Consider the following 26,445-nt stretch of genomic DNA (forward strand, 5'->3'; position numbering starts at 1 on the left):
GAGTGGCAACATCCCTCCCAACACTCTACCATCCTACCACGGTAACACGTCAGGGCTTATTGTTCATTGTACAGACCATGCATCTCCAATCACAGGCAGCACTTGCCATTCCACAGCAGATGTTTGAGGAACAAAACATTTCTTTCCTGGGCTTGGTGGTCATACTGCTTTACCACCATAATGCACCAAAGCTGCAAGCTGGGCATCTAAGATCTACCGACTATCTATACACAATTCAATTCCAGTAGCAGACACCATAAAGGAGGCAGAATCAACTTTCAAAAAACTAATTTTAATCAAAACAAAAAAAATTGTTGATCATTAACAAGTTTATAAAACAGTGATTTAGTTACATAAATAAATTGATATCAGTGTATCAAATCTTAATTACTTTCAACTTCATGAGCATGTTTACATGGGTGATGAAGTACAACCTTTTTACCTATAATAATAAATAAAATGGAGAGCATGAAATAGTTTTTCTAAACAAAAATACCTAACAAACATACCTCTAGCATGTTCTCTAATGAAGGGAACAAGAGACACTGGACAACTTTTGCACCAAAACATAAAAACTGCTTTAAAAAGCACAAGGATACAGAACCATCAGCTAAAGTAAAGACACTATACTGTAACCAAAGTTGGTATTTAATAATATAATGAACAGTTTGGTAGTTAGATCTCCAGTTTGGTTATTTTAAAGCATTAAGACAAGGCAAGATAGAAGGCTGCTTTTGTTTGAGTAATTCTAGAGAAAATAAAATATATTAAAAAAACAAACTGAAAAGTAGAACAGTCATACCTACACAACTTTCTGTCCTGCACAAAGTCAAAATACCTATGCAGAATATATATATATAATATATATATGTTATTTGTGCACAAAGGTTAGCTTATCATTAGCTCACTGCAAAGGCGTAACGTATCATGTCAATCATTTTGGAAAACATTTTGCGTTTTGTGTCAAAAAGGATATTTCTTTAAGTCTTCTAGGCTAGGAGGCACAAACCCCGATTCTGGCATACTGTATTCTTAATGCTAAGGCTTGCTGCTCTGGCTGTGTATTTTTTGTTGTCCCTCTTTACTATAGTGCCTGTTACAAGCATGTGTGTATGTGTGTATACATATATATGTATACACAGGTTGTATAAATATATATATATATATATAAAATTTCCCCCAATAGGTATCAGTCCAACCATGCAATCCAAAAGGTGGCTCTGCATAGATGCCCAGCATATAGTTCACCACCTGAGCCAACCCTGAAGCAAGGCGCACTTTAGTCCTTCTGATAGGTTTTCTTTTTTGTTTAAAACCAAGCTACTGCAGCTTCAAGTATTTTGCATTACATAGATTTTTTTTTTATAAATTAGTTAATGTTATATTTTTCAATATTCAGACATATACTATAATATATATACAGTACAATAAATGCTCTCATTCTTTTTTTAATTTTTTTGATAAATCCCTGAGAATGTATGTTGACAGTCGCTAAGTTTCCACATGCACAAGCATTGTGTGCCATGCTTCTGGATGAACAGCACTGCAAAGCCACGTGGTCAGCCTTTTAACTATTAGTATTTCATTTGTTGGTTTGTTTAAATATGCTGAAATGTAAGGATGAGTTACAAAGGAGTAAAGCTGAATCCATTCGAGGTACTTATCACAGGATGGAGGTGTTTTGTTTGGTTTTTAAAGCCATTGCAATATGTTTGTTTTTGAGGCTGTGAACGTATACAGAAAGAACAGGAGAGCGATGTGGGCTTTTGCCACTTGACAACATATACTCAGTGTAAACCAAACCTTTTTTAACCTCTCTCATACAAAACAGAAAAAAGGAAAAAAATTAAACACACAAACTTTCACAACATGACAGTTTAGTTTGCAAACTCAATATAACTATACACATATAATACCGGTGTGGCTCTTTCTTTAAGTTAAAAAGGGTATAAAGGCAGGCTCAAGTAAAAAGATCCCCTTCTGCCTCTAACCCCCCATTCACACATTTTTGTCAACCAAACCGCTCACGAACCAGCATCATCAGTTTCTTTTTACCTTTGTAGATTTGTTTTAGGTTGTCAATAAACTGTGTAAACTGGATGTGACCATCATGAGCCATTAAGAAGGTCTCTCGGGCCTTGCTGAGGAACTCTATAAACTCACTATAGTGTCGCGGGCTGATGTGAGTTAGACGTGAATGAGTTGTATTAATGTATGCTCCGATCGTGGCATCCAAGAGTTGCCGTAAAGGGGCTTTGTCCAGTGACATGAGCTTACCAGAGTTCCTCCTTCCATGAAGTCCCACCATGCCAGGAGTGGTCAAAGTACATCTACGCAAAATGTCTGACAGTACTGTTGCACATTTGACACTTTTGACCACCAGAGGTATTATAGCTGCTAGCTCATTTTTCCCAAGGGAGTGGCTGAGCGCACATGCCCACAGAACGTCATTAATGGCAGGGTGTGTGTCCTGATTGTAACTCAGGTTGAGATGTGTCATGGCCAAAGTGGCCAGCTTGTAGGCCCGCATGGGGTAACCACGGTGCTCCATGTATCGTGCTATAGTAAAAAGCTGCGAATAGCTCATGCCAGTTGTAGCAGCATCTAGAACAATTTGGTAAGCGGTCTCAAAAGCTATGTGATCCTTTTCACATAAGGTAAGTGCAGAGAGAGCACAGTTTTGAGGATCCTTCATGGCACACTGTAGAGCAAGCGTCCTAGCACTGCCGGCCAACTTCTCCTGCTGATGGCAGTCCAGATGCAGACGGACGATGGTGCTGTTGGACATCACTGTTGTAGCAACAATACTAGTGGCTTCTGTTGGAGTGAAAAGTGTAAACCAGTTTTGCATGATACTATCCAGTGCATAAACACCTGGGGAGAGAAAGAAATGATTAGCTACAGCTGAAAACCTAGAAGATACAGATGTTGTTTGCAGCCAAGTACATGAAGTTGCCAGTATATCCAAGGGGATGCACTTCGCAAGAAGGGCTAAACCAGACAGCATGACTGGAAAACTACATTAAAACAAAGGTTACTGTGCAAACTCTGTAGCAATCACTGAAATGCAAAGAATAGAAAAAAAAAAAAAAAGCCTGCAAGATAAGCTTTAATCTCCTGGTGTGACAACTGAGCTGTTTTACTTGTTATTTAAGACAATTCGGATAACAAGTTCTGGCTCGTTTGATTTCATCACATCACTCAAAAACAACCCTCACACTGAATGCCCTTAGAAGGCAATTTTAACTTCTTTTCTCACTCTGCATCTCAAAGCACAGTACACGCACAAAAGAATATTAAAGTATGCTAAATGGCTTTCCTAATAGAACACCATGGCACACCTAAGGAGACCTTAAAAAGTAAAATCTTGCCTCACACCTCCGTCCCAACAGGCTTTTCAGAGACATCTTATATCAAATTCATACATGTCCCAACATCAAGACGCTCATTAGGCAAATACTCTGAGCAATATGTGGATATTATCTGAAATAGGTATTTTCCTTATTATCACTTTATTCCTGACACGAGTACATGTGTGTGTTTGGCAGAGGGAGGAAGGGGGAAACAGTGGCAAATAGGTTCCATAAATTGAACCTTATCGCCAGCTAGAGTGCCTTATTAATGCTAAAGGCAGTTTACACACATCTGTGAGCCCACCTAAACCACACCCAGAGGTTCTAATTTTCTCTTTAGGGCTCTGATGCTTCCCGCGGACCCCTTCACTCATGTGCAACAATTCAGCATAGCCAACAAGTAACGGATCTTCATTTAAACAGGTTCCTTGCTTTACCAACTTGACTACATCTCAAGAGTACTTTACATAACATCGTAGGTTCTTCATGGGATACTTCTATTAGAATATGTAAACTAATTTAAAGCAGTATTAAACCCAGCATTTTACTTGCCAATATGCAACTGCACAAAATAATACCCAGGCACTAATATCTGTTAGATAGCCTCAGCCATAATTATCTAGCAAAGATATAAAAGCAAAAAGACAAGGGCACTGCATTAAAATTTGCAGACACAAACCACTTTCTGGCTGAGGGCAAACAAAGACAAGCTGTATTTTCCCATGCTACTGACAACATTAATTTCCTAGTTAAGCACAAAGCAAAGAATGAACTAATCTAGAGAATAAGCAGCAGCAATCCTTTTAAGTTCTGAAACTCAAGAAGCATCTACACAATACAATCAAACTCAGATGTATGAAGAAGGAATCAATACAGTAGGGAAACATGCTTTCCAGAAATAGCTTTGGTGACAATTAAAACTGCTCCCTTGTCATAAGTACTTATGTTGTCCCCACTACTACAGCTGCTGATGTTTTTTTAATAGCTATACAGTTTTTAATGTACTCATCTTCACTTTCAGATTCTGTATTCCCATCTTGTAGATGGTAAACTGGAATACAGAAGCTAACAGATGCCTCAAAGACACACAGGAAATCTATGGTGAAGCCCAGAAATGAGCTGAACATCCTGCTCAGTAAACCATTCTCTCACTGCTGTCTTCTAAGTGTAAAAGGCTGGTTCTGCCGCCCACCGTATTTTCACCTTTTGTGGTTAACGATGGGTGCATTGGCATTTGGTTTGCTTTACAGCGCAAACAGAAGGCCTGTACATCTTAGACACATAACAAAGATGCACCACACTCTAAACTTGGATTTACCCAGAGGCTTAAAACACCCACCCCTAACAATGAGAACTCGTTCATGAGATCTTGTCTGCCACACAGTAGGAGACATCCTCAGCACTTCATTCACCTGTTTTCTGGTTTCTCTTCCCACAGCTGACCAGGTAGCACTCCCACCTGCCTTTCAGAGCAAGCAAAGTTATAGCATAGTGCTACAGCCTGTAACCATGAGCCTTTTCTCTACTGCAGCCTCAAACCCAAAGCCATCACAGAGGGAACAAGGGGAAATCTGGGTTATTTCCCATAGGTTATGCAGACTCACACTTTGTGAGAGAAGTCACACTGCATTACTCAACTGTCACCTTATTTGGTCTGTGCCTAAAGAAACCCACTCATCATTGCCATAGCATCTTGTCACCACAGAAATTTTATAATGAACAGAAAGTGGGACACTTGCAGAACCTGTGTGTTGAAAACAAGATCAAGCTCTCTAAGACTAGCTGACAAGAGAAGCATCTCAGAACATACCTACTTCTGTTGCACATGTTACCAACCACCTCACCATTTCCCGACGTCGCCAATTCAGTGTTGACAGTGTCATTCGCATCACCTATTAAAACAACACAAACAAAATACAAGTTAATTGTATTGCAAACCAAAGCAGTATACCAACAATTAGGGATTTTAAGTTACTCAAATACACTAAGGTTCAAAACAGCAGTATCTTGCCCTCTCCACTCTGTTACCTCTTCTGTAGCTGATATGTCAAAAAATTTGAAAAATATGGCTCAGCCATCTTGGCGTAGCATGCAGAGAGTAGCTACAACTGCAGATCCTTCAAGGCTAGAGGAGAGAGACCTTTTTATCTGTGGGGAATTAAAAACCCACCCCACATAAAAGGCCCCTCCAATCAACAACAACAACAACAACCCCAATGAATTACCAACTATTCAAACTAAATCATATCATGTCTCCTCCCTCTATGCACAGCAGTCTTTAGAGTGGAAACTATCAACTCTTGTTGAGCAAATTAACCCCTTTGATTTTTCGCTAGTCTGCATTTCTTTTCATTGACTTCAGCAATATAGACAGGAGTTAGTGTTCTGTGATTTGACCGGCTGCTTATTTGGCAAAGATATAGATATAGTCCCAGGTATATCCAGGTTATTAATTATTATTTATTTTATTATTGTTATAAATTAATTAAGTCCAGAGTGATGATTTCTCTCTTTGAACAAGGACTCCCTGCAAAGAAGTTCCATCATAAACCCATTAGAATTCTAGAAAAAAAGACTTTTAAGCCTTGATTGTAGTGCCTGTATTTTACACCACTTGTGGTTATTGCCTATGTAGTGTCTCAAAACATGAGCAAATAATGTTTATTCAATAAAACAAACACTGCATGGAAATAGCATGTAAAGCTTGCTTCAGCCACGTGGACAGGCTCCACAGATATCCAGATGAAGAAAGCAAGTGGTCTTTCCCTTACAGTATCAGTGGTCATACTTTGGTATTAACATTTGTAGCCATAAAGAGCATTACTAGTCAATCAGAGCTCTCAGCGATGATCTTTACATATTAAACTCAACAAATGCACTCACAAAACAGATTGGAGTCAGCCGCATTCATAAGAGGGTTCTCAACCCATATCCCCTCCCAACGCTAAGGTGACTTCAAAATGGCACGTAGCCCCCTGTCATATTTGTTACTCCTGCCACCTCCTTTAATCCTACACTATAGGTAGGATAATTAAGATGGAGAGATTGCTGAGGAGCACAAATGCACAGATGATCTTTGAGAAGTCTGGTTATAAGCGACTATAAGTGGTTCCAAGCTGTCCTCCTTACCGCCTTGAGACCCTGGTGACTGGTTGTACATCCCAAAGTTACAGGATAAGACCAGCTTCTTTGTTGGCCTCAGACATTGCAGCATCATTTTAACTAACAGTAATCTAAGTACGAGGTTGGAGAACACCATTTTTGAAAGAAAGCAAACTGATCTGTAAGGACCAACCCAACACATTTTAAAATATGAGAACATGCCTAAGGTAAATCATGGAACCAGCCTTTGCTCTAAGTCCTTCTGGAAGAACAACAGACATCCCCAAGTCAAAACGCTTTGGAGTGCAGTTATCGGTCCCATTCTGTCCACCAAAGGGAAGGAGTACAGATGAATTCCCGTACTGATGCACACACAAGTTGAAGGCCAACACATTTCCAATTTCCATGATGAATTTTCAGCTTCCCCCAAGTAGAGTGAATCCAAGAGATTACAGGGTTATGGACTGAATTCTGCTACTGGGGAAGGAGGGAAGTAGGTTAAAAAACACCAATCCCCCCAAAAACCCTGGTATGAATGATGACTTCTCTGAAAGTCTTCTGTGATGACTTCCCTCACTGTGGTTGTCTGTAAAAGGATCAGCAGTCACAAAAGCCTTCAGCACATGTAGTGGGAATATTGATAGTTCCAGTTTAGACAGTCCTGACTCAAGAGCAAAAAATCAAGACCATACCTAGCTTCTTGACATGGAAAAGTTTCTGGACAAGCTACGCTGGAATTAGGTTCCTTTCATTTGATTAAACTGTCAAGCTTAGAGAAGCAGGAGAGGGGTCATTTATACATAATAGAAACCCCAAGGATTTCAAACACAGCATGTATTGATGTCCTGACCAAGATGGAGCTAAAGTTAATTTATACTGTAGCGCATGTAGCCAAGCACCTATTTCATTTCTACTCAATACATTCTTGTGCTACCTTCTTCCTAAAATGGAGCCCCACATCTGTCCAAGATCTATCTTATCTGTGCTATCAATTGAAGAAAGCTTCTCAACACGTCAGGAAGTCTGAAAATGACAAGAGGACCCTGGGAATTACGTAGCTTATCTGAAAGCCAAGGTCTCTTCCACATGGAATAACCTTCACTTTGTCTTGACGTACCTCCATAGAAATTTCTTGTAGAGGAACAGAAGATCTCACCACCCGTAAGAGATACAAGAAATGGCCAGCCAAGCATGAACTGTTGCACCAGTATGAAACCTCTTCTTCACGCATATTGGAAGGAGGTTTAGTAATAAATTTATTTATTCATTCACAGGTCTGGGGGGAAAAGGATACCACTTGCCAAATACACACTGAGTGATCACCTGCACTAATTTGCTTATCAGTTCTGCCAGCAGCACCCATCTGCGTGTGTCTGCAGTAATACTTACTTGCACTGATGTAGTGTACAACAGGCAAAGAGGAACAGGAGCTCCTCCTGTACCTGCAGATCTTACAGCGCTTGTGCCAGTTAAGTTCTGAAGGAAATACCCCTGAGATGCTACATGTTCATTTGGCCATGCCAATGACTCTTTCCACAGCCAGTTTAAAAGCCTTCCTTCTGCTGGGTCACGTAACACAAGCTGCCATCGGATTTAGGGAGAAAGAACCCAGGACTCCATACACTACTCCCAAATCTAGAATCTCTGTAAGAGGCTTTTCTGCCACAGAGACCCCAGTGACAGAGTTGTGAAATTGTTTGTATCACCTCATCAGCCCAGCCAGGCGAACCTGTCACTGCTGTAGCTGAGGCAGAACAGCATACCCGCAAGGACACTGCTGTTCAGTTTACTACAGGAGGGGAGAATTTCCTAGGGCACACAGATGTCGTAAGTAGTCAGATACTAGACAGTGAATACAGACAACCCAACTGCCATTAAGTTGACAGGGCGGGGAAGGGGGAAGCACCTGTAGGTCACTACAGTGCTGACACTAAGGTATTTGCAGGCAAAGCTTACTGCAGAAATCTACACAGTGACTTACTACCAGAACACTGCTATGCATCTTCCTTCTGGAAAGCAAGCTACCTTTAAGATTCTTAAAACACCTTTGTAAGCTTGGGACAAAACAGTGGACAAGTTCTACACCAGTTTGTTCCAATTCCTGGGACTAAGAAGAGGGTATGGGATTGTGACGTTTCTTTCACCAGATCTCAGTGAAAACATTCTGATGACACCATCAACCACAAAGGGGTAGCCTTTGACACTGAATACAGTGACATCTGAAGTGTGCTGCTACCACCAAATGATACTTGGTGAATGCCTGAGGTGGCACAGAGGTCAGTCATAAGGATCTTTCTCAAGTAAACAAACATTTGAGGCAGAAACATACAAAGATGTGAAAAAAAAGATTTCCACAGCAACCCTGGGAATATAAAAGGCTAACAAAGCACACAGATCTCAGCTTTCTGATTAATGACTTTAGCTTCTAAACGTCTAGAACAGGCAAATAGTACCTTTCTTTGGCATGAGAAGCAACTGGGATAATATCCTTTCCCCAGAAGTCTTTGGAGCTTTGTTTACTGAAGCAAAGTAATAAATGGTTTTCTGATCTTTGCATGGTTTTTTTGAAGAACTCCCTGAAGAGGGATGGAGAAATTTATTTTTGTTGAAACTGTGTAAACTCCAAGCCTCATCAGCATCAGGCAATATTACTCCAGAAACCTAAAACCTACCTGGCTGTCTCCTTTTAGACTGCAGTCTCTCCTAAGAGCCTGAAAACCGATCTAAGGTTCTTGTATACCTCAAGCTGATTTTGATACACCTGACCATTCCACACCTTGCGGAGTACGGATTTTGATGAAGAAAGTGAGAGAGCTGCTGTCAGCACAGTCTGCCTTAGAAGCATGTCATTATGGGCTTTCTGTAGCAAATCAACAAGCACCTACACTAAATCTCATTTAGGGAAAAGGAAAGGAAGCAATGGTAAGAAACCACTCAAGGCCATGCAGAAAATAAAGTGCATTTCTATATTTAGAACTAGTAATTTTAGAAGCAGAGTAATTTTGCTTTCTAGCCAGTCCTACATATACTCGTGAACCCATTGCACTGGTCCTCTCTCACCCCTGAACAGAAGACCCTGGGTCTGTGTTTACCAGTCCATTGAGCTTTGTATCAGAAAACAGAATCTGAGAACTCCAGACAGACTCCAGAGGGTATGGTCCTCAGTGCTTAAAAGCTGTACCCACCACTGGGTCAAATTCCTTTCTTCTATTGTAGTAATAATGAACGAGGGAAATACCTGAAGGCCCAACTCCAGAGACACTTTCAGAAGAGTGATGTCTGGCAAGCTGTCCATGAGTGTTGCTATTTTAAATGCATCCTGGGCAAGTTTGAAGATGTGTGATGAGGAGTGGATATTTTTCTGGATGGATTCTAACACTGTTTCCAACCTCCGAACATCACCTGCAAGGTGTAAAGAGAATCACCAAAACGGAACAAGCTCCCAAAACATCCGCAGATGCACTGTAATCGAGCCTGCTGTTACTATGCAATAGTATGACGTTTCAGTTATACACACTTTGTTTTTAGAAATTCTCTGTAATTAAATCACATATGAATGAAAGGTAAAAGACAGCACAAACTCCTCTAGTGTCTGATGGTGTTAGTGCAGTACGTGGCCAAAAGTCATCCAAATCTGTGAATTTTAGAAGTGATTTGTCCACTCCTGGGTCTCACAGTCTATGTTGTGTGTCAGAAGAACAAAAAGCTGTCACATCAGTCTCAAATCAAGCTCATCTGGCTACGATGTAGCTAGCTTAACTACTTTGCTAGAAAATTAAGTGAAAGGTTTAAGCGAGTTCAGTTTGTTGTACCTATTTCAAGCTCCTGTCAGAATGCAATTTGGATTCCTAAACACAGATTTTATCATCTGTTTACTCCATGCAATATTAAAAGCATACATTTAGTTGAGTACATAGCTGACAATAATGTACCTTTGGCTGCTGTTAGCATCGTTGATGCCAGCTCACATTGCTGGGATTCAATGTGACTTAGGGTGAACCAGCGGGGATACCGGTTTGGAACAACTGATGCAATGTGATGTGGGCGGGACATGTCTCCTGAAGGAGCTGAAGATTCCAATACTAGCAACCTGAAATAAGGAAGAAATCCTCTTTCATTAAATTGTTATACATTAGGTTACTCATGAGCAAAACTAAAACTGCAAGAACACTTGAATGTGTTTATGAAATGCGCCTTTTTGATTATAAAAAAAAAGGTTGGAAAACCACCTCTTCTTGGGGAATCTCAGAAGTCCATTTGCCAAACTTGCCTACACCAGTGGGCATCTGCAGGAACTAACAGGACAATTAAACCACCGATTAGTCAAGACAGCAGAGACTTTCTGCATCATGCACAGAGCTGAAGTTTTTCTCCCTGCCTTGTTTCAGTCTTTAAACACAGCCCTCAGGAAGGAAAGCGCAGTAGTTCTCCACTGTACTGAGAACATGTAAATATTTTTCAGTATTTGGAACATACTTTCTTCACTTACAAATGATGAAAGTAAAGGAGAGGGATATTCAATAAGTCATTCAGATTTTCAGCTTGCAATAAATTCAGACATGAATTTATGCCCAAAAGAGACATTTTGCGTTTCAACTACGACTACTTTTTAAAGTCCTTAAACTTTCACCTACCAACATTTTATAATGTACCATAATCTGAAGTTAGGGTCTCAAAAAGCAGTGACAGTACCTTTAAAATTACTTTTCAAACTCTGTTTTCTAATCCTGAAGCAAGTTTCTTTGAGTATGTGTCAATCTACAACAGTCTTATCCACCAAGTGGAATCATATTGAGAAAATTCAGATTAACATGTTTGTTGTTGACTACTAGAACACAAGTGACAGCCCACAACAGAGACTCAGCTGATGGCCCTTAAAATAAAAGGCCAGTGCCAAAACTAGGTGTGGAAAAAAACCCAGGCATTTTTATTCAATACAATAAAGCATAATTACAGGACATGAATGGTTAATAAGACATCGAATGATAGATAAGGCAATGTCCAGAAGAAAAGCCTTTCTGGTACTAAGGTTCTTGATCAGAGTTGACTGAGTTCTGTTTCTACCAGCTTTCATCTGCAAGTGATTTTCTAGCAGGGAGACATCTGAGAGGCCAAAGGAAACTGGATCTCTCTTGTCAATAAATTGCAACTATTGAATATTGAAAATCCAATGCATTGTAGTTTTGTGTGATAGACTATTTCTTATGAAATAAGCTCATTTAAACATGTTACCATTTCTTGCACTTAAATACTTAAGTTCTTCAGGTGACTGGACTGCGTGCCCTCTTTTCGCAGTAATATAGTTTTAAATTCCATCACATGTCCGCAGGTTCCTGAAGCCTATGACAGTATCTTTAAGAATTCCCTGAGAAAGGTAATCTTGAATATACAGGAGTGTATCTAGCAGGCACATATAAATACAACACACCATGAAAATAACTTTTAGCAGTTACATTAACATTTTCAGATGCATGTATATGCATGCTAATATGAATATAAAGATTTCACTTTTGATTTGTATCAAAAGTCTAATCTCTTCCCTAGTACCACTGAGACACTTCTCTATATTGCTTTACATACATAAACACGTAAAACCTCTTCAGCTGATTTTTTCCAAGCAGAGAGAGTGGGGTGAAAGATGTATTATCAGACAGTTTCAAACAACAGTAAAAATCCCAACTACCTAACACAAAAAGGGATTATTAGGTTATGAGCAACAGTAAATAGACAAAGCATGAAAGAGAGACTCTTTTGGGGAAATCTTTTATAACTTTTGAATTTCATTGCCAGTTTCTATATTCTTTTGCTGTGAAAATAACTGCTGCTGTGAATTGGTGGCTTTCATGGAATTTTGGCAAGATTAGGGAACATCAGAACAAGCACAAGCAGATTTAGCATTCTTCACTTTCCCCCCTCCTTTCAAATATCAATTATTTAGCTAGGTTTCAGCAAAGCTACCTTGTGATTGAACAACACCATTAAAGTCTGGCACTCGAAGCATGGGTGAAATTCAGGCTTAACAAGGGATCAGCCAAACGAAGCCAAACTTCAAATTCAGATTCCAAGTGAGCAGTCAACTAGGTCATAGGAGATTCACGTTCTCCAAGGCTCCACTTTCTCTTTTTCAGTGTTGCAAGCAGAGAACCGCAGACAGAAGTGACCATCAAGGACAGCACAACCCTGTCCTTGCAAGACCTGAAGTGTATGCATGAAAGGCTTTATGGTCAGCTTCCACTGATCTCATACTAGTGTTCCACCCACTAAAATGGGATTAAAGAAATGAAACAGCAACAGATGATTTTGAATACAGAAAAGTAAAACACTCCAGGGCTGCCACCATAGGTCATTGACCTGTGCAGACTGACACTAAACACTTGTATCTGGAGAGCAAGCAGCTAGAGCCTGGGGAAGTTAACTTCTTTAATGAATGTTCAAGTGAATAAAGAAATATGCTCCACTTCTAAAATCATTAGCAACTGCACAGAATTCTACAAAATACCTTCACTAATTTCTACATGAGATTTTTGTCCTTGCAACAGCTACTTCCTCCCTGCCATGGAAGAAAACATGCTCAATTTTTCCTCTTCTGATCCATTCAAACTCATAACCAGGAGACAGACATTCAATCTTCATGTTTGCTTTCTTCTTCCTCCCTCAAGGCAGCAACAGGTTATTTTTCCATTTGGTTTGTACTGGGAGTCCTTCATACACTGAACTATCACTTCGGTGCAAATGGAAAGAGTAACCAACCTTCTTCAAAAGAACTTGGGAAGTGCTGAGGAATGCAGACAGACATGGAATATAAAGTATCTAAACCTGCCTTCACCACAGTTCAAGATCCCAGTCCATATTTCTGAAGAGAGCAAAATATCAAAATACAGAAAGAATGGTTATTTTCTAGGGCTGAACGCTCACCTGTCTTATAAAGCAATGACAAAAGGGCTATGGAGAACAGCCGCGATTATGGTGATGTCTCCTGTGATTTTACCAAATGGAAACAGACAATTTTCCTTAAACTGATCTGTTTGAGAAGTAACATCTTTGGCTGAGATGACAGCTTCATACCAAAAGATGGCTGGAGCTCCCCATACCTGACTAAGGATTTCATCATTTGGATCTTTCACACTCTTGTTTCATTTTCCAGTTGAGAAAGGAAACTTCCAGAAAAGAAGTTTTCAGTTATGATCGGTTTCTGGGGAAAGCCCAAATCCTCATTCAAAAGGCATGGCATGCTGCCATCACATTCACTGAAGCGTTCAGTGTACTGTGCAAAGTGCTGCTGGATGTCTATTCCAGCCTTTCAGTAGTTTAGTTTAAGAAGAAAAAGTCCCCACAAAGACTTGTGGAACACTTTAAGGTAGTAACTGAACATAAATACAAGGACACAAGTCTACTTTGTAAAACTGACCTTTTCTCCTAGAAAAAACAATCAAGCAAAAAAGCAAACAAAAAACCCCCAAACCTCACCAAAAAACCAACCAGACAAAAAGGTCATCCACCACATTGTGAACTATCTTGCTGTGGTATGACCAGGGTTATTGATGCACTTGTGATACAAGAGGGAGTACCTAGATAGGCCAGACAGCTTGCTGATCATATATTTCAATGTTCTCAACAGTTCATCAGTAATGCACTTTTGTCTTCTCAATCTATTTCCTAAAATGCTAACCATAAACAGCAGGTATGCAAGGTCACTCTTCGTATCTCTCAGACTCTGTCCTCAGCGTTCATTACTAGACACCCCTGGAAGCAAAAAACCAAACAGGGCTTCGGCCTGACCCAATAGTAGCTATGTTTTATTCTTATGCATACCCTCCCACTCAGTCCTTTGAACACAGAATTATTTTCTCCTCATTTAGCTTTTTGGAGAAACTAGCTCCGGAATACACACCTCCAAACCACTAGAACACAACCTGTCTGATGACGTTAAATACTACTTATATGGGTAGTGTGTCCTTCAATTACAGTGCAATCATTCTTGATCATGATGATCAGGAAAACCCAACACTTTTTTTTTATTTTTATTATTATTTTTTAAGTATCTGGGACTTGATTGCTCTTAGTATTCAGTTGTGGCTATTCCTTTGTCAAGCATCAGCAAAAAGGTTCCTGACAGTGACTAGACAATTCAAATGGGACCAGTTTCTTCCCTGCATTGTATGGGGACAACAGAATTATCACTGATCATTTAAGCCCTTCAAGTTTCCTTCAGAGGGCTTTTCTTAGCCACCATTACCAATCTGGCCTGCCTTGAGATTAAGCTAGCACACACTGAGCAGTCCCCGAGAAACATCTTCTTCCTCATGACTGAAGACAAACAGAATGCAAGTCACACATTATGTTGTCATACGACATATGCCCTTTAAATTCCAACATTCACCCAGAAGTGGACAAGACTGCTTTGTTATGAAGCAGAAGAAAGAAGTACTGGCTCAGACCACATTATACGGTTTCAAATCTATCATTGAGAGTTAGTTTATAAAAAGGCAAGTGGAACAAATAGTCCTACCAAACAGGGTAAGCAGCAGATGATCCTAAGACTGCTGGTGAGACAACTCTTACACCATTTTATCACCAATACCATCACACACACAAACCACATGGGTGAGAATACATATGCTAAAGCTGTCATGTAACACAAAACCCAAGACTGGGACTCTAGAGAAATCTGTAGTAGAGAATGCTGTTTTACAGTTGTAGCTAAACACTGACTGTACAAGTTATACTGTAGTTACTACAGGCATCAATTGCTTTTTACAGATCACAGAAGCAAAATAATTTCTCCTGAAAGGGAAGAATGCTTCTTTTAGAAAAAAAGACTAGGTCTTGATTACCAAGCTTTTTCCCCTTTTCCCAGCCTCTGCTTGTGCTCTTTCTAGATAATTTGTGAATACATACCGCATGGCTCTCAGTGCAGTTTTGTATGCCAATTCAGCATCATGAGGTAGGAGAGAGGTGAAGAGATACTTGGCAAATGTGTGCATTGGAACACTCTCTCGATGGATGACTTCACCTAAACCACTATATGGTCCAGCTGCAGGAAAGAGAAAGAGAATGTCAGTCTTTACATACTACTAAAACCCAACTTCAGGACCTTTAAAAACATTCACTATACCTTCAGTTAGAAATGGTATTCAGAGACAGTCTGCCGTATAAAAGTTCAAGTTATATTGCTATTTTCTGTGAAATATTTTATACAGATATCACATATATACAATGTATTACAGATATATTAAATACCACATATTCTTTGAGACAGTAAGACAGACCGCAAATTGTACAGTACTAGACACACTGCCAATGTGCATACAAATGACAGAGTGGCTCCAGTGCTCCATGGGGCTCATTCAGCAAGCCTATGGTACACACAAGTGGAAAGTGATAATCCTAGCTTTGCCTCCACATAGTTACATTGTGCACATGAATCCCTATGCACCCTGTTGGTCTGTGACTGCTTTATCACAAATCCACCAGAAAACAAAAAACAAACAAAAAACCAAACAACAACAAAAAAAGAAGAGTAGTTAGAGTGGAAAACCATGCACCTTTAACAGAAGTCACATGACCAATCACCACAGCAGTACTGGATCCCTATTAATGTCTCACCTGACATGAGATTTAAATAACGATTTAGTCTGGACTCAAGTCTCCAGAGAAGACTAAGTCAGACCTTGCACCAATGTTGATTTTGTTAGTCCATTACAGCCACATGATCTTAAAAACTACCTTTGTTGTGGGAAAACAACCCCCATTGTTGAGGCAATGGGATTTTGCTCACACTCAGTTCACTCTGAGCAGTATTTCAACTTCACAACAACAGCGTCAGGATTGACAACAACAAAGTTAAACACAAATATTTCCTTCCCGAGTTCTGAATGTTAACAGTGCACGTGAATCCCATTTTTACATTTTTCATGCCATCTCAAGACTGTTTTTCCTGTTAGTAGAAAAACTGCACCAAACAGCTTCTGACTCCAGAAACTAGAGGTTCAGGCATTACATGTTGCAAGATTACATGTACAAAATAAGAATCTTACGTTAAGTATTACTGGACTATTATGGCACAGAGAGCAGCCAGCAGTCCTAGAAGTTACTACTGCTTCTACTACAGAATACACCACACTTGGATGAACAAATGGCTGTACAAGCACACTTCTTCACTGCAGTGTCACATGTGCCATTTAAACTGCTTCCAGCAGTGTTTCAACCAATATAGCCATCCCTACAGCAAAGCAGATGAGAAGCAGGTAAGGAGAAACCACCAAGCTGTTTCAGCAATGTTTTTCTGACTGCTGCCTCAGCACAATGTGCCAAGATAAAAATCACTAGGCATGAAAAAATTCTGAGCTCCATAGGTGGGCAATTCTGAAGACTGGGATTGATTACAAAGGAAACGTCAATGAAGATTTAGTAGGTGACAGCCTGTCTCAATTTAAAACGAAGTTGAAAACCATTCAAAACTAGATGGCATTGCTTCAATGAAAGAAGCCATTTCCTGTATATTTGCCAGTTGGTAGTCCAGTTAAAAACTCAGTTAGGACATGAAGAACACATGACAAAGCATTTATAGGAAAATATATTCTGCCATTAACTTAGCAGTCAATCAAAAAATTGTAACAGTTCTTGCAAAACAGTCTTACTTTCTGCTTTCCCACGCACTTGAATGGTAGCTATATTAATACAGCATGCATTAATCTGCATTAACAGCACAGAAATCAGCTTAATATTGGATTAAACTTTATTGTATCTACAGAACTTTAACCATAAAAACACAATTTATATGATTAGCACCTTAAATCACTGCACAGTTTTTCCTCCATGTGAGCTGCCAGTTTCTGCCTGACCTGAAGCAAACTGAAGTTACTGCAGGAAAGCCAGATTTCTCAGCCCACAGCAATACAAGACCATCATTGCACACTGCTCATCACAACAATTTTGTGAGTAGTTATATTAGCAGATTTCCTGCTATGATCACTTACTACTGTAAGAAAGCATTAAAAGAATTTCAGTGATCAAAGTAGTGAACTAGAATTATCAGAGAACACTTTAGAGAAATCCTGCCATTTCCTCATAAAGCATCCTTAGCAGTAAATGCAGCAAATTGATTTTTTTAATCTATAGGATCCCTGTATGGTGGTTAATAGCTGGATCCACTGAGCAGCTGCTCTTGTCCAAAAATCATAAAGCAGCAGTACAGCCACATCATAATGGAAACTCTCTCCACGGTGCAGCTTCTCTGCAGTTTCAAATGGCACCATTAGTAGGTACCCAAAGGCTTTAAAGATCTGGGCAAAAACAGTGACTCAGAACTGAAAACCCTGAACAACATACTGTACCTCTTCCATTAAACAGGAAGTTTTAAAAGACAAACGTCTTACAGAAAAAAAAAGCAAAACCTGACTGCTGTGTAACTGTCTTCACAACTTACCTAGAGCAGAACCACACACTTCACCATCCCTTGAGCAAGCACTCAAAAGCTTGAACCATACCTTTGGCTAATTGTCTACTCTGAACTTTCTCTTCCATTTAAAAAACCAAAAAACAAAGACAACCTCAGAATGCATGAGACTACTCTCTGAGCATGTCCAGCCTTTTAAAAAAGGCTAAGGCAAAAGCATGTACTTCTTCATACAGATTTTATTGCAACAGACCAGCTAATTCCCAAACACAAATTATCTTGGTCAAGATTCAGTCACAAAACGTCCCCGTTTTGGTGGGATAGAGTTAATTTTCTTCTTAGCAGCTGGTACAATGCTGTGGTTTGGATTTAATACGAGACTAATGCTGATAACACACTGATGTTTTAGTTGTTGTTAAGTAGTGCTAACTCCAAATCAAGGATTTTTCAAGTTTTCCATGCTGTGCCAATGAGGCGGTGCACAAGAACTTGGGATGGAGCAGAGCCAGGACAGCTGGCCTGAACTGGCCAAAGGGATGTTCCATACCATAGAACGTCATGCCCAGTATATAAACTGGAGGGAGTTGGCTGGGGGCCACTAATCTCTGCTCGGGGACTGGCTGGGCATCAGTGAGAGGGTGGTGAGCAACTGTAATGTGTATCACTTTTCCCCCCCTTGGGTTTCATTCCCGTCTTTATACTTTTCACTACAATTGTTGTTGTTGTTATTACTTTATTTCATTTATTAAATTGTTCTCTACCCATTAGTTTTACACCTTTTTCCTCCCCATCCCAACAGCAGAAGCGGGGAGCAAGTAAGTGGCTGTGTGGCACTGAGTTGCCAGCTACAGTTAAACCATGACATGAGACCAGACCTTAAGCCTCAGTATTTGACCCCATATTTCAATTTTCACATATGATACAAACTTCACAGGCAAGCAATTTTCCTAATTGCTGCAAATAAAGTGTTACATTTCTGTCCCAGCAATTTTAAATTAATTTTGAGGTTTTCACTTCAGAACGGAGGTAAAAATCTTCACGCATTTACAAAGCTGCTGGTCCCTTTTTCAGGACACAAGAACACTCAAAATTTTGCTACCTGAGAATTGCCTACACTATTTAATTGTGAGCCTGGGTTGTATAATCAGGATACTGAGATTATGACAAGCAACAAATCTAAATAACAAAATGTAATCAACATTAAAAAAAAGGGCTTATAGGTCAATAGATGCCTTATCTCTACAGTCACATAATTTCTGAAGTGTGTTTGATTTTCATAAGAGATTGGAAACAAAACGCCATCAAAGAAACATCTGAAGTACATAAGGTAGTTTCCACATGAATACTAGTTCTGTGCTTGTGTAAGTGAAGAGAGTTTAAAGAAGCAGTTAGCATCTATATATATTGAGCTACCTTCTAATAGGAAGACTGCTTGTTTTCGAAAAATCTTCACCAGAGTATCATCCAATTCAATTTCCAGTAGCTTAGAAATGAGCTGCTCCTCATTTCGACAAACCTTCTCTTGTGCATACAAGCCATCTGGCATTATTCGTTGCTGTCCCAGCCCTATCAATGCTACTTCCACAGCCAGCGTTAAATAAGATTCCCCTTCTTCTAAGAACTTGTGTGCAGGCAGGTGCTGGTACTCCAGAGATTTGCATTGCCCCATGTTCTCTGTAAGGAATGAAGCAGAAAGAAAAACACATCAAATCATTCTAACCCATAATCCACAACATGTAAAAGTGCTTCCTCTGTTAGTATTAAGTTTTTTAAATTATTTAAATTACTAGCACAATCTCAAAATCCAACAACCCCATTTAAAATATCCCATCCAATTCCACATGGCAGAAATACAAAAAGCAATTAAGTTTTAAATAACCCAATCAAGTAATAATAAAAGTTTTCATTTTTAAACTGCACAATTTAGAGAAAGGTAGTTTCTCCATCTGTGTGTTAATGAGGCCAAAATTGGAAGATTCCTTTTGATTTTTTTTTCCTCCACTCATTTCTGTATGTGTACGGGGAAGGGAAAGGTGCTTATACACCTGCATAGATTTGAGTTGAAGCTATCAAGACTATGCAAATACCATAGCCCTGAGAACTCCGCAACTTTAAAACATCCCTTGTTTGCTAGTGCTCTTTTTCAGGTTTATTTATTTGTTACAGTTGTATATATGATAAAAATGTCTATTATTAACACCAGAAATCTTACTTTTGGTAAAGATTACATGTAAATTCCACACAGACTAAGCCCCAAATTGCTTTAAAGAGTACTACCAATTCATCTGGCACTTCACAGACACACCATTTCACAAAATGTTATTTCAACCTGTGGCAGTTTACAGTGTAACTTGGGAACAAAAACTTATAATGGACAGATGTAAGGAGATGGACAACTGCAGCAAATGGAGAGCCTGAATGCATTTGGTACGCTGCATAAGCATGCACAGGACAAAGTTACTTTTCAAAACACACTTTCTATTTCATGGGATTGATTTGTTGTTTTGGTTTTTATATACATAATTGTGAAGAATCTGACTTCTGATTTCTTTTAATTTAGAAGTTCTTCCAGAATCAGTGGATATGGGGTTAGAAATTTATTACAGACAATCTAGTTGAATAAAAGGAGTTTTGAGGCAAAGCCCTGAGAAGATTGCTGATAGTTCATCAGTAATGCACTTCTGTCTTCTACAAAAAAGCTGCAGGTAGAGGGATGAATCCACAGTTCCTGTCCACACAGGAGGTGGTAAGAAGCTACTGCAGAGGTGGAAAGAGACTGAGAATAAAGAATTAATCAGTTAAGCTCCTGGGAATCAAATACTGAAATTAAAATGGGCATACACATCCTATCCTAAATCACGTAGCAATACCGCAACACTGCAACTTGTATCACTATAGATCATATACGTGCTCAATTTTAAGTGTTCTGTCATCAATCTGAAGTACACTATGTACACTTGTAAGTCCAGTAATGTCCTGGGCTGTATTTGGGGGAGGGCTGCCAGCAGGCTGAGGGAGGTGATCCTTTCCCTCTCCTCAGCACTGGTGAGCCCACACCTGGAGCACCATGTGCAGCTGTGGGCTCCCCAGCACATGAACATACTGGAGCAGATCTAATGCAGGGCCATAAAGTTGATTAAAAAAATGCAGCATCTCTCACATAACAAGAGTGAGATGACAGGTGGGATTATTTAGCCTGGAAAAGAGAAGGCTCAGGAGGATCTTACCAAAATGTATAAATATCTGATGGGGGAATGTAAAGAAGACAGTGCCAGACTCTTCTCAGTGGTATCCTGTGACAGGACAAGAGGCAATGGGCACAAACTGAAATACAGGAAATTCCATCTGAGCATAAGAAAACACTTTTCTATTGTGAGGGCTGTTGAACACTGCAAGAGGTTGCCCAAAGAGGCTGTACAGGGTTCTTCCTTGGAGTTATTCAAAACTCATCTGGACAGCCCTGGGCAATCTGCTCTATGCCACCCAGCTCTGAGTAAGAATACATGTACTAGATTATCTCCAGAGGTGTCTTCCAATTGCATCAATTCTGTGATCCTGTGATTTTCTGCAATTTCTCAGAGAGAGAACACAGCAACATATGTAGAGAGGGCTGCTGCTATAAAGTCTTAGTTTTATTTCAAGTACGAAATACAGAATTGTCTTCAAGAATGAGTAACTGGTATTTTTTTTAGTGCTTTCATATTTTACTTTAAACATTTTCTCTCCCTTCTGTTCTCTTAAGGAATGTACATGTGAGTTCTTATACTATAAAAACACTGGCTTTGAAGCTGGCTCAGAAAGGCAAGATAGAAAAATGCCTCTGGTAAACAAACACATGGAAGACTGCTCCCTTTGCTTGGTCTTACCCGTGAAGTCTGAGAATCCATGGAAGCTCTCATCATCCACCCTGCAGGCTTCCATGAGGCTACTGAAGAGGGTGCCAATGGGGTCCAAAGGGTGTCCCACCCAACCTTCAAGATTACTTATTGAGGTTACTCCCCTATGGAGAAGTTCTGTGACAGAAAAGACAGAGGGAGGAGGGAGGGAAAAAGTGTATGTTAGCCGTACAAAACAATTATAAAATTAAAACTGATTAAAATGCTCAGTACAGAATTCAAAGTATTCCCAGTAGCTTCTGCTTAGAAGAAGAAAACAGAATCTTTCAGGGTGAATTCACTGCTGTTTGTGAATATGTTGAAAGAGGGAAAAAAACAAAAAGAACAAAGGCCAAACACGTTAAGTACTAGCCAAGTGAATCATGGGTCAAAAATTTCAGCTGCAGTGTCTTTTGAAATCTCTTACTTGATACCAGCAACTCTTCTGAAAACATCTCCTGAAAAATTACAGCAAAGACTTTTTTTGGTAAAACATTCACCACAGTTTCCTCACTCAGACACAGCATCATTTTTACATTTCAGGTTAACCTGATGGCACTGAAATAAATGAAAATATTCTAAAGTATGTTCCAATTCCATAAATAAAATATGATCTTATTCTGCATCTAACTATTTATTGATGTAATAAACTCAGGATGACAGCTTCCTTAAAAAAAAAAAGAATAATAAAATGTTTAAATGAGGTATACAAGAAAAGATTGTCCTTTAAGTGGATCAATTGCATTTTTTTTTTGTCAATTGCATTTTTTTTTGTCATTCTAAAATTTCAGTCAAATATCTTTACAGAGACTTTGTTTTGTAGCCCTTACCCATCATTCAGTAACATGAAAAAATTGTTTAGCACAGTGAATTGAAGGAAGTGTGTTGTGGTAATAGATGTTTGAGATTCCCCAAATTTCTGTGCCCTCCCCCCCCCCTCCCGCCAAGAACCTTATAGCAACAGCTCCCCTTTGACTCCAACTCCCAACTTTTTTCCTCTTAGACACATACATGACTGGACTATGAGAGATCAGACACATTATGGGTCACCATTTAAAAACTGTGTACAACCCATTATACATGCTCTGTTTCTGCCTGTTACTCCCCAACTTCTACCTGCCTCTGCTCTCTCGTTCATGAAGTGCCATCTTCCTAAGTAACAATATGTACTATCACGGAGCTTTTAAATCCTGATTCTTGCCCACTTAAGTGTGTAGGGCTACAAAATGAAACAGTCACAATGGAGGAGGGTGTTGGTTTTTTGGGTTTTGTTTGGTATTTTTCCCCCCAAAGAATCCACTAGCACGTAATACAAAAAACAAACAAGTAAATCATGGTCTTACTGAAAATTAGCAAGTACTAAAGACAACAGGCAGAAGCAAGTAATAATACCAAAAAGGATTAATCACAGTGACTTCTTACTGACTCACTTATGTTCTATATATTCTACTGTGGTTACTTATGAGCTTCACTCCTGTCATACCAAAAAAAGGCTTCAGTCCTCCAGTCGCAGACATTTAAATTTAAATCACACAAGTGATTCCATGGACATCAGAACAGTCACATGATAAGCTAAGTAGAAGCCTGTGGTGTTTGATGAACTAAAATCTAAAGCTAGTCTGTAGCTGCAGAATTCATCTGCTTATAGAGAAGACAGCACATTTTTCAGTATTAAAAGAGGTATTTCAATAATTCCACATATATGAGGAAAAAAACAAACAAACAAAAACCAGGGAGTGACAACACAGAAATGACAAACCTCTGTTTCGGGATCAGATGGATTGCTTTTCATAAACTCCATTTTTTATTTAAGATATCATAATATTAGTTGACAGCTATAGAAACTGCTCAAAGGGAAAAAGAACTTAACAAAAGTATTGAAGTCTAGCTACTGCATTAGCAACTGGGAATGAAAAGGAGTACTACCATGACCAGCCTATTCACAGCAGACCCTTCACACCTGCCAGTGGTACGTACACACACGCGCACACACATTGACACAGGCCCTCCTTTCTTAACCCCCAGGACCGAGAAGCTAGAGAAGCTGCAATGCTTTTAAGGACCACTTGTTAAGTAAATACACATTACATTATAAAAAGACTTAAATTCTACCAAGTAATAATAAAAAGTGCTTTTAAGTTTTTTTTTCAAATCCAGGATCCATAATAGTGCTCAAAAAACCCTACTTCCTTGGGTACTGTGGGGGGAAAAAAATATGGAGGCACACAGGAACTCTTAGGTCTTTTTTTTTTTTTTTTGAGTCAATTATCTACCTTGTCTTCTAAATGCTCATTTCTGGGAAAACATCTGCACACACACTTGAAAAATTTACACATGACTTCACACTGGTATTTCTGCCTACAATGCATGAGGATAAACATAGTTAAGAGCATCAAAGAGGATCTAAAATAAAATTTGAATGAAGGGTTTCTTGTAGCAGCCGTGAAAGTAATTCTGGTTTTATAAAAAAAAAAAGTGTTAACCCCCCTCCCCCCCAAAATCCACACAAAAACCCAACAACCAATCCACCTCTATTCAAAATTTTCGGCATTTTAAGAGACTCTTCTGGAACAAGCTGCTAAATCTGATGAATTTCTGTAGTGCAGGCTTTGCCTTATTGTTAGCCTCAATGTCAACTTTATGCTTCAACCTTAGAAATACACACTTAAGCTGAATTGTGTGTCAAAAAAAATAGTCTTAACACACCTGACACACCAAATGCAAAGCTCTGTTTAAAATCCCCTAAATTACACAAGGTATCTGCTGTGTAACCAAAAATCCTGACTGGGATAAAGGCCCCATCGTGCCAGAGCTGTTACAGAAGGCGGAACAGAGCCCTTGCCCTGCACAGCACACAACCCAGCTTACACAAAACCTCTGACATCCAGAACAGGACATCACCACTATGATTGTTTGGGCTGAAGAGTTAAGTCACCTCTTCTGCTTTAGTTTCAAAACTGGTTGAACACCACAAAGTTCCAGTCCAGTGTTGTCACCTTGCACATCCTTCACCCTTCTCTCTTCCCCACATTTACCTTTCTTCTGAGCCCGGAACATTTCCAGCTGCTTCTGCTGCTGCCTTCTTAGTGTATTAACAATGGCTATCGCTAGCCTCAGTGCTTCTCGTGGGTATCCATGAGATCGTAATGCATCCACCCTCGCACAGGCTGTAGGAACATGTTCTAAAATGGAGAAAATAATTGAGGAATAGCAATGCTTCCATGTCTGCAATGGCCTGTTTTGCTAGGTTACTCAAAAGGCCTTTTTTGTTTGGTGGGGTTTTTTTGTTGTTGTTTTCGTTTTTGTTTTTAAAACTACACAAGAGACTTAAAGGCTTACTTCTGAGCCAGCATCTCAAGGGAGCTTCTGTTCCTTTTGCCAGGCTTTTCATTCATCACCCCACCATCCCCCCAAAAATAAAGCCATAGAAATTGAACAAAGCAGCGAGTCATGGAAACGTCTTTCCAGTTTAGCCACTTACCATGCCAGAGGGGCCACCCCTGAGAGTCAAAGAGCAAGTTTTCAGTGTCGTCATGGTAACAGTAGTTGGTGTACAGGTCACTGCTGATAATGTGCTGTAAGTGGCTGTCCTGCCAGTGCAGATCGCACGCCTCAATGGCTCGAGTGAACACCGTCCGATGTGGCCTGTTTGATGAATCTGTCATTTTCACAAGTACAGAAAACTGCATCAGCTTTTACTCATTCATATGTGAATCAGTCATTCACAGTACTCTTGTCTTCTGCCTATTCACCAGCCCTGTCCGACAGCAGGCTGCTCTGCCCCTCTCTGCACCGAGCAGCCCGCAGATGACACGTCACATCCTGCTAGTACCCACCAGCTCACACCAGGTGCGTACCATTCGCTTTGCGTTCAGAGGGATACCTACAAACCAGCCTGACTGGTGCCAAAGAGGACATTGCAGAGGGAACAGCTAGAGATGAAAGACATTCAACAGCACATATGGACTCCTCTAAAAACATACCAGAAAGTATATGGCATGCAGCTACTCAAGCACCCCCAGCTTCTCCCCTCCTCAGACCAAGAGCTACCAGGATGAGGGATGGATAAACATCGCATGGAAGATTTTTAGCTGTTCTCTTTGAGAAGTGACATTAACTTTTGAGGAATTGTGTGATTTTTTTTTGTCATAAACATATATCAATGCCATAAAGTGAGATATGAGGCCATGGGCTGGACATAATCCTTACTGGATATATACGTATGGCAACCCTCCACATGGCACTGTGTCTATGAATGTTGAGATGCAGTGTCAGTTACCACTAGCTCGCCCGGGCTGGGCTGAACATCATGGGATAACAGAAAGCAAAACACCTCTTTAGGGATCTGTATGCTGGAAGAACTTCTGTCCCCAGCTAGTTGCAAGATTTAAAAATGAACCAAGTCTACTTCTTTCAGAGGTAATCTTTCAAGAAAAGAAACAAGAAAAAAACATTTAAGTCCGAATCTGCCACCTCCCAAGCATTTACTTTTTAATCTTATCATAATCATATGAAATACATATCAAAATACTGAGGGTTTTTGAGGATTATGAGGTTATCTTCCCAGGTAAATACCCTGCATCTTCCCCAGTAGCCATCTTTCCTTGAAGAGGACTGGACAAGGCTTCTGTCAGGTTTGATAATCACATTTTAGATATAGAAAACATGGTATCAAATAAGAAAAAACACCTCCTCCAAGACAGCAGTCTTGCGTCTG

General features: G+C 39.7%; 1 protein-coding gene across 2 annotated transcripts in view; it reads right to left on the minus strand.

Annotated features, from left to right (window-relative positions):
- Nucleotides 1–271: 271 nt before the first annotated feature.
- Nucleotides 272–26,445, minus strand: part of ZSWIM6 (zinc finger SWIM-type containing 6) — a 112,378-nt gene continuing 86,204 nt past the window's right edge. For both annotated transcript variants that reach the window (XM_040579793.1, XM_040579792.1), the window contains 9 exons: nucleotides 25,210–25,386; nucleotides 24,764–24,910; nucleotides 21,720–21,866; nucleotides 19,267–19,527; nucleotides 15,354–15,489; nucleotides 10,388–10,545; nucleotides 9,694–9,857; nucleotides 5,164–5,245; nucleotides 272–2,874 (listed from right to left, as the gene is read on the minus strand). In XM_040579793.1, the coding sequence (XP_040435727.1) occupies nucleotides 2,012–2,874; nucleotides 5,164–5,245; nucleotides 9,694–9,857; nucleotides 10,388–10,545; nucleotides 15,354–15,489; nucleotides 19,267–19,527; nucleotides 21,720–21,866; nucleotides 24,764–24,910; nucleotides 25,210–25,386 (2,135 nt within the window). In that variant the 3' untranslated portion in view covers nucleotides 272–2,011. The remainder of the gene's footprint in view (nucleotides 2,875–5,163; nucleotides 5,246–9,693; nucleotides 9,858–10,387; nucleotides 10,546–15,353; nucleotides 15,490–19,266; nucleotides 19,528–21,719; nucleotides 21,867–24,763; nucleotides 24,911–25,209; nucleotides 25,387–26,445) is intronic.

Source organism: Falco naumanni, chromosome Z (genome assembly GCF_017639655.2).
Source record: "Falco naumanni isolate bFalNau1 chromosome Z, bFalNau1.pat, whole genome shotgun sequence".
Classification (NCBI taxonomy): Eukaryota; Metazoa; Chordata; class Aves; order Falconiformes; family Falconidae; genus Falco; species Falco naumanni.